This window comes from Electrona antarctica (assembly GCF_951216825.1).
Source record: "Electrona antarctica genome assembly, chromosome: 6".
Lineage (NCBI taxonomy): Eukaryota > Metazoa > Chordata > Actinopteri > Myctophiformes > Myctophidae > Electrona > Electrona antarctica.
The window spans coordinates 55,573,283-55,585,796 of record NC_136811.1 but is presented as its reverse complement, the minus strand read 5'-3'; the positions used below and the strand labels follow the sequence as shown (position 1 = coordinate 55,585,796).

The following is a 12,514-nucleotide window of genomic DNA, read 5'->3' as shown; positions in this document are numbered from 1 at the left end:
AACATTCATTCATCTCTTTTGAATGCATTAATTGCATACACTATTCGGTGATGTATTTTCTGCCTATTCGGGCCGAACCCGAATAGGCCGAAAATGCATTTTTAGCCATTTTCTGCCGAATATTTTCTGCTGCCGAATATTCGGTGCATCACTAGACGTAACGATATCAGACAGACCATTCACTCTCAAGAGTTAAAATGTTGTTAAACACCAGAATTGCAAGAAGAATTTCCAAGAAGTCTGCACAATAGAGAATGTAGAATGAATAGTCATTTTGATCAGCATTTGCCTGCAATGTCTCCTAATGGTATACCGCAGCGTAACATGGAACCAAATGCACCCTTATTCGGGCCCATGTGGTTTCATTTTTTATGCTCTCAAGAATATTATACCAACACTCACTCCATCATTTAGTGGTCCTCGGACCACTGCTTTAGAGGTTGCCTTTAGGGTGCTCTGGTTGTGGTTTCAAACCATTGTCTCTAATTGTTTTATCCCACGATTTTGTAAACCCATCTTTTCACCCAGTGTCTTATTATCTAATGTAATCCTGGGCGCTACACACTTCCTCTGCCAACCTGGGGAGAGCAACGGACTGACCTCATGCTTCCTTCAATGCATGAGGAGTCCATGGTGCTTCTTTTCACCTGACCTGAGGGGGGGGGGGGGGGGGGGGGGGGGGTGTTCTCCGGTAGGACGTAGCGCGTGGAAGGAACACGTTATTCCAACCAGTTCCTTCCCCTCCATCAGGCGCCCTGGCACCTACTCTAGGAGACACGGGGAGAACATGTGAGGGCACCTACTCTAGGGGACACGGGGAGAACATGTGAGGGCACCTACTCTAGGGGACACGGGGAGAACATGTGAGGGTACCTACTCTAGGGGACACGGGGGAGAACATGTGAGGGGTACCTAGGGGACACGGGGAGAACATGTGAGGGTACCTACTCTAGGGGACACGGCGAGAACATGTGAGGGCACCTACTCTAGGAGACACGGGGAGAACATGTGAGGGCACCTACTCTAGGGGACACGGGGAGAACATGTGAGGGCACCTACTCTAGGGGACACGGGGAGAACATGTGAGGGTACCTAGGGGACACGGGGAGAACATGTGAGGGTACCTACTCTAGGCTACCTGACATGAAAACTCCACACAGAAAGTAGTCTTTTCTGTGTAGACTTCACTTCAATATAGAGACAAGTAACTGTCCGCAACATAGAGGACACATATACCCCCCCCCCCCCCCCCCCCCCCCCCCCCCTTTATTGTATTTTCATTTTTAGTAATATCACATATTATCATAATTTAGCACTATAATTAGTATATATTTTTTCTGTTCGTTTGTTGGTTTTCCTGTTTTGTGAAAGTCAACTTAAACACATTGGTATATGGATAGGCAGATAGAAAATTAAATGGGCACATGTCAGACTTACTGTAGATTTGTGTAAATATATATTTTTTTTGTTTGTTTGTTTTTGTTTATTGCAATTTTATTTAGTTTATATAAAAAAGTAATATGTGTACTGCAACATGAAATGTAAAATACAAAATATAACTTAAAAAATCACACCTGTGTGAACTGAGTGGTGTAAGGTCTTATATAGACTGATCAGCTGTGGTCTGACGTAATGTCTCATTCCGGCCAATCACAATTTTACACCACTCAAAAATAAGAGGAACTAATTGCAATAAAATTATATATAAAGAATAAGGGTTTGGGGTCAGGTTAAGTATTTTGGGTTCAGGTTTTAGATTACTGGAACAGACAGTTAAACTTTAAAAAGTTAAATATTTGTGTTGCTTTTCAGGGTTCGGGTTACAGGGATGTTTCACTTTTATCATCTTCTCGCTATTTTTTAATTGGAATCCTGAAAAGTAACCTTTTTTTTATTGAATTTCAAATGCATTTAGTTATAGTTATGTTAACTTTATGAACTGTTAACATAACTACATTGGACACAAAAGGACAATAACATTATTTGTAATACCAGTCATGAAGTAATTAAAGCGGGTTTGGAATTGTAACAGCTGAAATCAATACTATATCAGTATTCTGATATCAACATGCGGGCCGCATTAAGTGAAGGTGGGGGCCGCATGTGGCCCCTGGGCCGCCAGTTGCCCACCCCTGGCCTGGGGTGTTCACGAAAGCCTGAGTAAAATGTGAAATACCCCTTTAACCAATTATGACCTGAGACCAGATTTTACAAAGTTTTCTGAATTGTTTCTATATCGGTGCAGGTGCTCAAACATTTTCATGTCAAGGACCCCCAGAATTATGAAGTATTTGGGCCGTCGACCCCCCATCTGAAAAGGCTATGTAACAGGGACGACCCCCCCCCCCCCCCCCCCCAGAAGCAAAGATTTGATTTCAAAACGTTCAGTGTGAAATAATATATAATTATATTCAAAGATTTGCACCACAGTTTCACAATATTGTTTCAAAGAAATAGCAGATATGCATGCTATTTTGTCAACAGCGAAAGTTTAAAATAGTGGTTAAAGTGGGTCATGAGGTCACACACGGGGGGGGGGGGGGGGGGGGGTTACTGCAGCAGGCAGCTACACTTGGCGGTCTTCTCGTTACTCTTCAGGCCGTACAGCTGGGTGGCCAAGCCCTGGACCAACGTCCAGAAGTTCTCGAAGGAGATGCTCTGGCCGACCTCCAACCCCATCTTCTGCAGCAGCTGGCCCACGCCCCCGTCTGCCTGCAGGGACACACAGAGAGAGAGAGAGCAGAAACAAACGGTCATTCATCCATTCATCCATCCATTCATTCATTCATTCATTCATTCATTCATTCATTGTTCATATATTCATTCATTCCGACTCCATCAGCCTGGGACACACTTATAGGCCAGTCCATCTAAGATTTGACCCAAAAGAAATTGCAAAAGTAATCGTTCAATGTTTTGTTTTTTTATGATCCTTATAGGTTCATCCAAATAACATAAATTGCGGGTCATGGTAAATCCAGGGGTTGAAACCATTAAAAACATATACAGTAGGGCAAAGACATTTGAATTATGCTTTCAGCATAATTTTTTCGACCATGGTCGAGATCATGGATTTCACAATGCCACGCCAGATGGGAAGCTTTTCAAACTGTTCTGAGGTCAGTGTTATCACTGATCAGTACCTTGGCCATGGTAGGAAGCTGTTTGGTCACCATGTTTTAAAACTGTTCTGAGGTCAGTGTTATCACTGATCAGTACCTTGGTCATGGTAGGAAGCTGTTTGGACACCATGTTGTCAAACTGTTCTGAGGTCAGCGTTCTAAATGTATTAATACCTTGGCCATGGTAGGAAGCTTTTTAAACTGTTCTGAGGTCAGCGTTATCACTGATCTGTACCTTGGTCATGGTAGGAAGCTGTTTGGACACCATGTTTTAAAACTGTTCTGAGGTCAGCGTTATCACTGATCTGTACCTTGGCCATGGTAGGAAGCTGTTTGGACACCATGTTGTCAAACTATTCTGAGGTCAGCGTTCTAAATGTATTAATACCTTGGCCATGGTAGGAAGCTTTTTAAACTGTTCTGAGGTCAGCGTTATCACTGATCTGTACCTTGGCCATGGTAGGAAGCTGTTTGGTCACCATGTTTTCAAACTGTTCTGAGGTCAGTGTTCTAAATGTATTAATACCTTGGCCATGGTAGGAAGCTGTTTGGTCACCATGTTTTCAAACTGTTCTGAGGTCAGCGTTCTAAATGTATTAATACCTTGGCCATGGTAGGAAGCTGTTTGGTCACCATGTTTTCAAACTGTTCTGAGGTCAGTGTTCTAAATGTATTAATACCTTGGCCATGGTAGGAAGCTGTTTGGTCACCATGTTTTCAAACTGATCCGAGGTCAGGGTCGCTGTGTTGTTCTCCGACGCTCCGTGGAACTCCGTGACCAGAGTGTTGAGAGCCAACTCCAGTTCTGAATACTGTGAACACAATAATAACAATCATAATAATCATAATAATACAAATAATAACCAGTAAGACGCCCTGAGGGCGAGAAACTCATCCGCCTGGGTGACGGCAGACTGCTGGGCGAGCGCTGGCGCTTCGGCATGGTGTCTCATAAGATCAACATATGGAATAAATTCTGTACTGGCCATATATATGGAGCGTGTCTTGAGTGTACAGGGTTTGATGAGGTCAGATCAACATATGGAATGTCAGAACAGGTCAGCTCCATATATGGAGATCTAAGGGTGGCAGCGGGGGCAGTGTCTTGAGTGTACAGGGTTTGATGAAGGCCCAGGTATAGGGCCGGGCCTTAATTTTCAGGCCTGTTGAGAACTCTAGTTTTCGCCGGCTGCCGGGTAACTTTGGCTTATTAGCTGCACTAATAACTTTGGGGCAGGCCCGTCTAGAGTTTAAATGGACAGGTATCAGTCAACAGGCCCGTCTAGAGTTTAAATGGACAGGTATCAGTCAACAGGCCCGTCTAGAGTTTAAATGGACAGGTATCAGTCAACAGGCCCGTCTAGAGTTTAAATGGACAGGTATCAGTCAACAGGCCCGTCTAGAGTTTAAATGGACAGGTATCAGTCAACAGGCCCGTCTAGAGTTTAAATGGACAGGTATCAGTCAACAGGCCCGTCTAGAGTTTAAATGGACAGGTATCAGTCAAAAGGCCCGTCTAGAGTTTAAATGGACAGGTATCAGTCAACAGGCCCGTCTAGAGTTTAAATGGACAGGTATCAGTCAACAGGCCCGTCTAGAGTTTAAATGGACAGGTATCAGTCAACAGGCCCGTCTAGAGTTTAAATGGACAGGTATCAGTCAACAGGCCCGTCTAGAGTTTAAATGGACAGGTATCAGTCAAAAGGCCCGTCTAGAGTTTAAATGAACAGGTATCAGTCAACAGGCCCGTCTAGAGTTTAAATGGACAGGTATCAGTCAACAGGCCCGTCTAGAGTTTAAATGGACAGGTATCAGTCAACAGGCCCGTCTAGAGTTTAAATGGACAGGTATCAGTCAACAGCCCCGTCTAGAGTTTAAATGGACAGGTATCAGTCAACAGGCCCGTCTAGAGTTTAAATGGACAGGTATCAGTCAACAGGCCCGTCTAGAGTTTAAATGGACAGGTATCAGTCAACAGGCCCGTCTAGAGTTTAAATGGACAGGTATCAGTCAACAGCCCCGTCTAGAGTTTAAATGGACAGGTATCAGTCAACAGGCCCGTCTAGAGTTTAAATGGACAGGTATCAGTCAACAGGCCCGTCTAGAGTTTAAATGGACAGGTATCAGTCAACAGCCCCGTCTAGAGTTTAAATGGACAGGTATCAGTCAACAGGCCCGTCTAGAGTTTAAATGGACAGGTATCAGTCAAAAGGCCCGTCTAGAGTTTAAATGGACAGGTATCAGTCAACAGGCCCGTCTAGAGTTTAAATGGACAGGTATCAGTCAACAGGCCCGTCTAGAGTTTAAATGGACAGGTATCAGTCAAAAGGCCCGTCTAGAGTTTAAATGGACAGGTATCAGTCAAAAGGCCTGTCTAGAGTTTAAATGGACAGGTATCAGTCAACAGGCCCGTCTAGAGTTTAAATGGACAGGTATCAGTCAACAGGCCCGTCTAGAGTTTAAATGGACAGGTATCAGTCAACAGGCCCGTCTAGAGTTTAAATGGACAGGTATCAGTCAACAGGCCCGTCTAGAGTTTAAATGGACAGGTATCAGTCAACAGGCCCGTCTAGAGTTTAAATGGACAGGTATCAGTCAAAAGGCCTGTCTAGAGTTTAAATGGACAGGTATCCGTCAAAAGGGAGGCATCGGAGATGAAGGACGGGTTGGTATAAGGGTCAACATGTGGAGGTCAGCTCCATATATGGAGATCTAAGGGTTTGAGGTTTGAGGTCAGATGTAGAGTTGCTGGTCGACTCCATACAGTATATGCAGATCTAGGTGATTATCCAGTCCTCTCCATGTACAGTATGTCTATCCAGGGTTTGATGAGGTTAGTGTTGTGATCTTCATATATGGAGATGGACATTTGTGACTAGATTTGACTGAGCGCCTGCCATCGCGCAAATTCCAGCTTTTCACCAGATGAGAAAAACTTTATTTTTTATAGTTAATAGCACAGGCAGCCTCTTCACATACTAGATCATGTCTGAAATAAGTGTCAGAGCTGAAATCAACATGTAAATATGAAATAAATGCTTAAACATGTAGCTAGGTGTAATGTTAGAGAACCACAGAAGTGAACCTTTCAAGCCTGTTCTCTCAACTCACTGTTTTCTGCAAGACACCTATAAAATATATCTCCAAAACTGGTGGGTCAAACTGAGCAACCAATATGTCAATTTGAAGCTATGATTCCCTGCTTTCATATGACATGAAAAAACGAAAATTCAAAAGAATCCAATGGCAGCCCCTCAGTCAAATTTGGCCACATATATTGAGCGTGTCACGAGGCGAGGTTAATAATAATGTCGCAAAGATAATGACACTGAAACACAAGCCTATTAAAATAACATGAGAAATATTCTCCCATTCCACCCATGACCAAAATGTGCATCTTAAAGCATAATGTGAGAAGCCAGAGGGGTTTAATAACAGAATGACAGACAATATCAGGCCTATGGTCCAATATGACAACAAGCAATTTAACCTGTAAAAGGTAGTGGTAAGTGGTATAACCGGAAGTACACCGTGATGATTGGGTCTGGTCACCCTAAATACACTGTGATGATTGGGTCTGGTCACCATAAATACACTGTGATGATTGGGTCTGGTCACCCTGAATACACTGTGATGATTGGGTCTGGTCACCATAAATACACTGTGATGATTGGGTCTGGTCACCCTAAATACACTGTGATGATTGGGTCTGGTCACCCTAAATACACTGTGATGATTGGGTCTGGTCACCATAAATACACTGTGATGATTGGGTCTGGTCACCCTGAATACACTGTGATGATTGGGTCTGGTCACCATAAATACACTGTGATGATTGGGTCTGGTCACCCTAAATACACTGTGATGATTGGGTCTGGTCACCCTAAATACACTGTGATGATTGGGTCTGGTCACCCTGAATACACTGTGATGAAGGTCTGGTCACCCTGAATACACTGTGATGATTGGGTCTGGTCACCCTGAAAACGCTGTGATTGGGAACAGTCACTCACTAACTGCTGACTTTCTAGGTGTGAAGTCATGACTCCGTGACTCCATGTAATCTATGTTGACTTTCTAGGCGTGAACGCAGTGTGTCACATACACACCATGAGGGTGTGAACGCAGTGTGTCACATACACACCATGAGGGCGTGAACGCAGTGTGTCACATACACACCATGAGGGTGCATGATGAGGGTACAAATGGGGCCCAGATGGACCATTTTAGTCCATCTGTGACCTCGCGTGTGAGTGTGTGTGTGTGTGTGTGTGTGTGTGCGTGCGTGCGTGCGTGCGTGCGTGCGTGCGTGCGTGCGTGCGTGACCGCTGTTCAGTAAATAATTTCTAATAAAGGTTTCACGAGCCTTTATTATGTCCAAAATTCATACTTTTCGGGAACCCCTGATGTGATGATTATTGTAGTTTTTTGATTGCATACTATTTATTTATAGAAATTTAGTACGATGTTGCGTTCTAACATCATTTTTGCGAGTTTAGTGTCGAATACAACCTTCAAGATTCTTGAGGGTTTCATGCAACCACCAAACCACAGACTATGTTGTTCATTCATGTTTTGGAAAGATGGATTCTATTTGCAGTGTTTGCTCAGTGTTACGAGTGAACACGCGTTCATCGTGAAACTACACTGTCTCTCTGCATTCTATGATCCTATAGTTTACTGAGACACTACACTGTCTCTCTGCATTCTATGATCCTATAGTTTACTGAGACACTATACACTGTCTCTCTGCATTCTATGATCCTATAGTTTACTGAGACACTACACTGTCTCTCTGCATTCTATGATCCTATAGTTTACTGAGACACTACACTGTCTCTCTCCATTCTATGATCCTATAGTTTACTGAGACACTACACTGTCTCTCTGCATTCTATGATCCTATAGTTTACTGAGACACTACACTGTCTCTCTGCATTCTATGATCCTATAGTTTACTGAGACACTACACTGTCTCTCTGCATTCTATGATCCTATAGTTTACTGAGACACTACACTGTCTCTGCATTCTATGTATGTGTTTACCTTGCGTTCTGTAAATCACACTGGATTAAGAGGGTCTGATAAATGACTACATTGTAATAGTGATACATTTAGGTGATAAATGACTACATTGTAATAGTGATACATTTAGGTGATAAATGACTACATTGTAATAGTGATACATTTAGGTGATAATGACTACATTGTAATAGTGATACATTTAGGTGATAAATGACTACATTGTAATAGTGATACATTTAGGTGATACATGACTACATTGTAATAGTGATACATTTAGGTGATAAATGACTACATTGTAATAGTGATACATTTAGGTGATAAATGACTACATTGTAATAGTGATACATTTAGGTGATAAATGACTACATTGTAATAGTGATACATTTAGGTGAATATCAGGATGAAAACATAAAGTTATAATGTTACCTTTTCCGCCATAACGATGCCTTTTTTCCAACAGGACAGAAGCAGGAAGAGACCGGTGTTAACAAAGTTACTCTGTGGTGAAACATTACACAAACGCGCGTGCACACGCACACGCACGCGCACACACACACACACACACACACACACACACACACACACACACACACACACACACACACACACACACACACACACACACACACACACACACACACACACACACACACACACCACTCCTACATTCCACAGAATCCTCCCACTTTGCAAGAAACCGGATTCCACCTTCCTGTTCAACATGCTCTCTCTCTCTCTCTCTCTCTCTCTCTCTCTCTCCCTCCCTCTCTCTCTCTCCCTCCCTCTCTCTCTCTCTCTTTCTATCTCTCTCTCTCTCTCTCTCTCTCTCTCTCTCTCTCTGTCTCTTAAAAGCAAGTATGCTTCGGTACTTTATCTCAAGTACGACAGTTTGACAGAGTAACTTAATTGTAGTTGCAGTAACATTTTGACCATGAGGAGTATGATCTGTATTTTTACTGAAGTAGTGGAGTTGTACTGTATCTGGTGCCCAGAGGTATCACTGCCCTGTAAATCTGTGGAATCACATTATCTAATAGTGCCTGTCTGAGGAGGGGTCACATTATCTAATAGATCCTGTCTGAGGAGGGGTCACATTATCTAATAGTGCCTGTCTGAGCGGGGCTCATTGAAATGTGTCCGTGGCACGTTTTACATTTTCTTTTTTTACACACCAACGGCGGCGGTGGTTTGATTGATTGATTGAAATATTTATTAACAGTTTGCAGAATTACAGGATATTTCAAGCACAACTCAATACAAAGACTGTTAACTGTGAGTGGACGACCCAATAAAGCATTACACGTGTTTACAAGAGGGTCCACCTTGTTCAATTCATCAAAAGGTAATGCGTCGTTATTGTTCAAAGGCTATATAAAGTCCAATAAACAGGCTGTAAACACAAGTCATGGAGTCTTAAGAACGGTCATATTTTAATGATTGCCCGGGATACCTATCCCAAAATGAATGGATCATGTGATATGAATATTAACAGCAAATGACATGGATGAAAGCAAATACGACCTGTTACATCACGAATCAAATCATACGTGTCTTACTTTTTCAGACACCTACAGTATAAATATAGAAATATTTCTCTCTCTCTGTGACCTTGCACAGCTAGGGTCACAGCTAGGGTGCACACTCTTATAAGTAATGGTGACTGCTTAAAAGGTCTACTTTATCCAATCAGTGGCTCAGGGGTGGTAACCGTAAGGTTGCCAGTTCGAACCCGGGCTCCCCCAGAGTTAGTGTCGAAGTGTCCTCGAGCAAGACTCTGAACCCCTAATTGCTCCCGATGTGCTGGTTGGTGCCTTGCATGGTTTCCTCCACCATCGGTGTATGAATGTGTGTGTGAATGGGTGAATGTAATGCACAATCTATGTAAAGCACCTTGGATAAAAAGGCGCTATATAAATGCCCCATTTACCAACACCATTATAATGTTCTTATTTTGATCATGAGAATGCCAAGTCTCCAGGTTTTCTTCGGAATATGTGTGACACAGATTTACTACGACACTATTTATTGAAACCTGTATTTCAGGGGAATCCAATTGAGACCAGGGTCTCTTCTGCAATGGCGCCCTGTGTATACAAACAAGAAATGATTGTACATACATGACATGGCCACAAGGTACAGTACGAAAGTATATAATACACAAACACATACACACATACATACACACATACACTACAGTATGGTGGTTTCTCAAACGCTTTATTCAGTGGCGTGCACAGACATTTAGAGGGGCAGGTGCTCAAGTTAAAAAAGGGCACCTTGTGCAGCGCGTGGAACCGGCCGGTTGCCTTAATCCATTTTGGGCGGGAACCCCTTTTGGTGTTAGCATTATGTTATGCTTTAGCTATTGAAAAATAGCAGATCTACAAGCTCATAGCGCGCCACCGAGTGGCGCGCTATGAGCTTGTAGGTCTGCTATTTTTGAAAAATCAAAAAAAAAGAAGGAAAAAAATGTTTTTTTTTCCCTGATTTTTTTCAAAAGGGCACATTGCCAAAAGGGCAGGGGGTGCTCTAGCACCCCCTAGTGTCTATCTGTGCACGCCACTGGCTTTATTTGCAATTAAGGACCCCCGGCCTTATAACTCTGAGAGTGTACATTTATTTGTGAACACTCTCAGAGGTACAGAGCAGTTATGGCCATTCAAGGATAGTTCTTCTTCATGTGTTTCTGGCAAAACAGGTGGGTTGCACACATCTGCGCAAAAAGCATGGAATACGGATGTGTCTATTACAGGAAACTCCCGTTAAACTTTCCAACAAACTCCAGTAAACTCCCGAATTGTACCATCACACCTGTATATTACCGTATATTAACTGTATATGCTGCTAAACGTGAGGCTTACGGGCAAATCTAGTGCCCATAATTGCCCGTTAACTCCTCTTTTCAGGCAGTGCGCCAGTCCCTCGCTGGTCCTGGACAATGTAAAAGAGAGAATCACGCACACAGCTCTGCTCCACCAGGGGGCGTATCCACACCTGGTCCACAGCTCTGCTCCACCAGGGGGCGTATCCACACCTGGTCCACAGCTCTGCTCCACCAGGGGGCGTATCCACACCTGGTCCACAGCTCTGCTCCACCAGGGGGCGTATCCACACCTGGTCCACAGCTCTGCTCCATCAGGGGGCGTATCCACACCTGGTCCACACATTTGCTCCACCAGGGGGCGTATCCACACCTGGTCCACAGCTCTTCTCCACCAGGGGCGTATCCACACCTGGTCCTACTTGGGCCTAGTCCCAGGTATTTCCGATCTCGGCCCAGCAAAAACTATGCTTTACATTTGTTTGATATGATGACAGTAGCGTCATTGCATAACATAATGTGAATATGCCAATCACTGCTTTCAATTTAGCAAAATATGGCAGTGGGTGTAATATTATTATTATTATTTTTCCTATTTGCATCCGTAGCCACTGGCACTGTCCATCTGTACCTGCATAGATTGATTGGTCATGCCTGTCCATCTGTACCTGCATAGATTGATTGGTCATGCCTGTCCATCTGTACCTGCATAGATTGATTGGTCATGCCTGCCTGATGCCTGTCATCATGTGCTTGTTTCTAGAATGTGGCAGCTTTTGTTTGTCTTCACCCCAGAAACTTGCGTCTTTGTTTATGATTAAATATTAATGAGAAGCCTCTCTGAGAGTAGCCTAAATGTTAGCTTCACAATGTCAAACTTGCAAAGTTTTTGGAAATAAACAAAGTCAGCAGTCCCTAGAGGAGCTAGCTTATAGGCTACTGTACAACAGTTGTATCCTGAGGACTTCAGCTTTACTGGGCAACTCCACAACAGCATCTGCCCTTGATTATGGATTACTACGTGATTGAAGACATCAAAGGTCAGAATTGAATTGTATTTTTTGCTGAATGGATTTCCATTGATTGTGCCCATGTTGTCTGCTGCTATGCTATGGGGTGCTATTAACCATGTTGTCTGCTGCTATATGCTATGGAGTGCTATTAACCATGTTGTCTGCTGCTATATGCTATGGAGTGCTAACCATGTTGTCTGCTGCTATATGCTATGGGGTGCTATTAACCATGTTGTCTGCTGCTATATGCTATGGAGTGCTAACCATGTTGTCTGCTGCTATATGCTATGGAGTGCTATTAACCATGTTGTCTGCTGCTATGCTATGAGGTGCTAACCATGTTGTCTGCTGCTATATGCTATGGAGTGCTAACCATGTTGTCTGCTGCTATATGCTATGGAGTGCTAACCATGTTGTCTGCTGCTATATGCTATGGGGTGCTATTAACCATGTTGTCTACTGCTATATGCTATGGAGTGCTAACCATGTTGTCTGCTGCTATATGCTATGGGGTGCTATTAACCATGTTGTCT

General features: G+C 43.3%; 1 protein-coding gene across 1 annotated transcript; it reads right to left on the bottom strand.

Annotated features, from left to right (window-relative positions):
* Positions 1-2,008: 2,008 nt before the first annotated feature.
* Positions 2,009-8,701, bottom strand: LOC306925269 (protein S100-A13-like). The gene is made up of 3 exons (XM_079503996.1): positions 8,574-8,701; positions 3,803-3,934; positions 2,009-2,712 (listed from the first exon to the last, which is right to left on the bottom strand). Exons 1-3 carry the CDS (start codon positions 8,583-8,585, stop codon positions 2,551-2,553), a joined length of 306 nt encoding a protein of 101 aa, XP_079360122.1. The 5' UTR covers positions 8,586-8,701; the 3' UTR covers positions 2,009-2,550.
* Between the last annotated feature and the right edge of the window lie 3,813 nt (positions 8,702-12,514).

Excerpts from the sequence above, each read along its gene's own strand:
- LOC306925269 (XM_079503996.1), bottom strand. Across the intron at positions 2,713-3,802 it reads AGCTTCCTACCATGGCCAAG|GCAGACGGGGGCGTGGGCCA; the intron begins GTATTAATACAT and ends GTGTCCCTGCAG.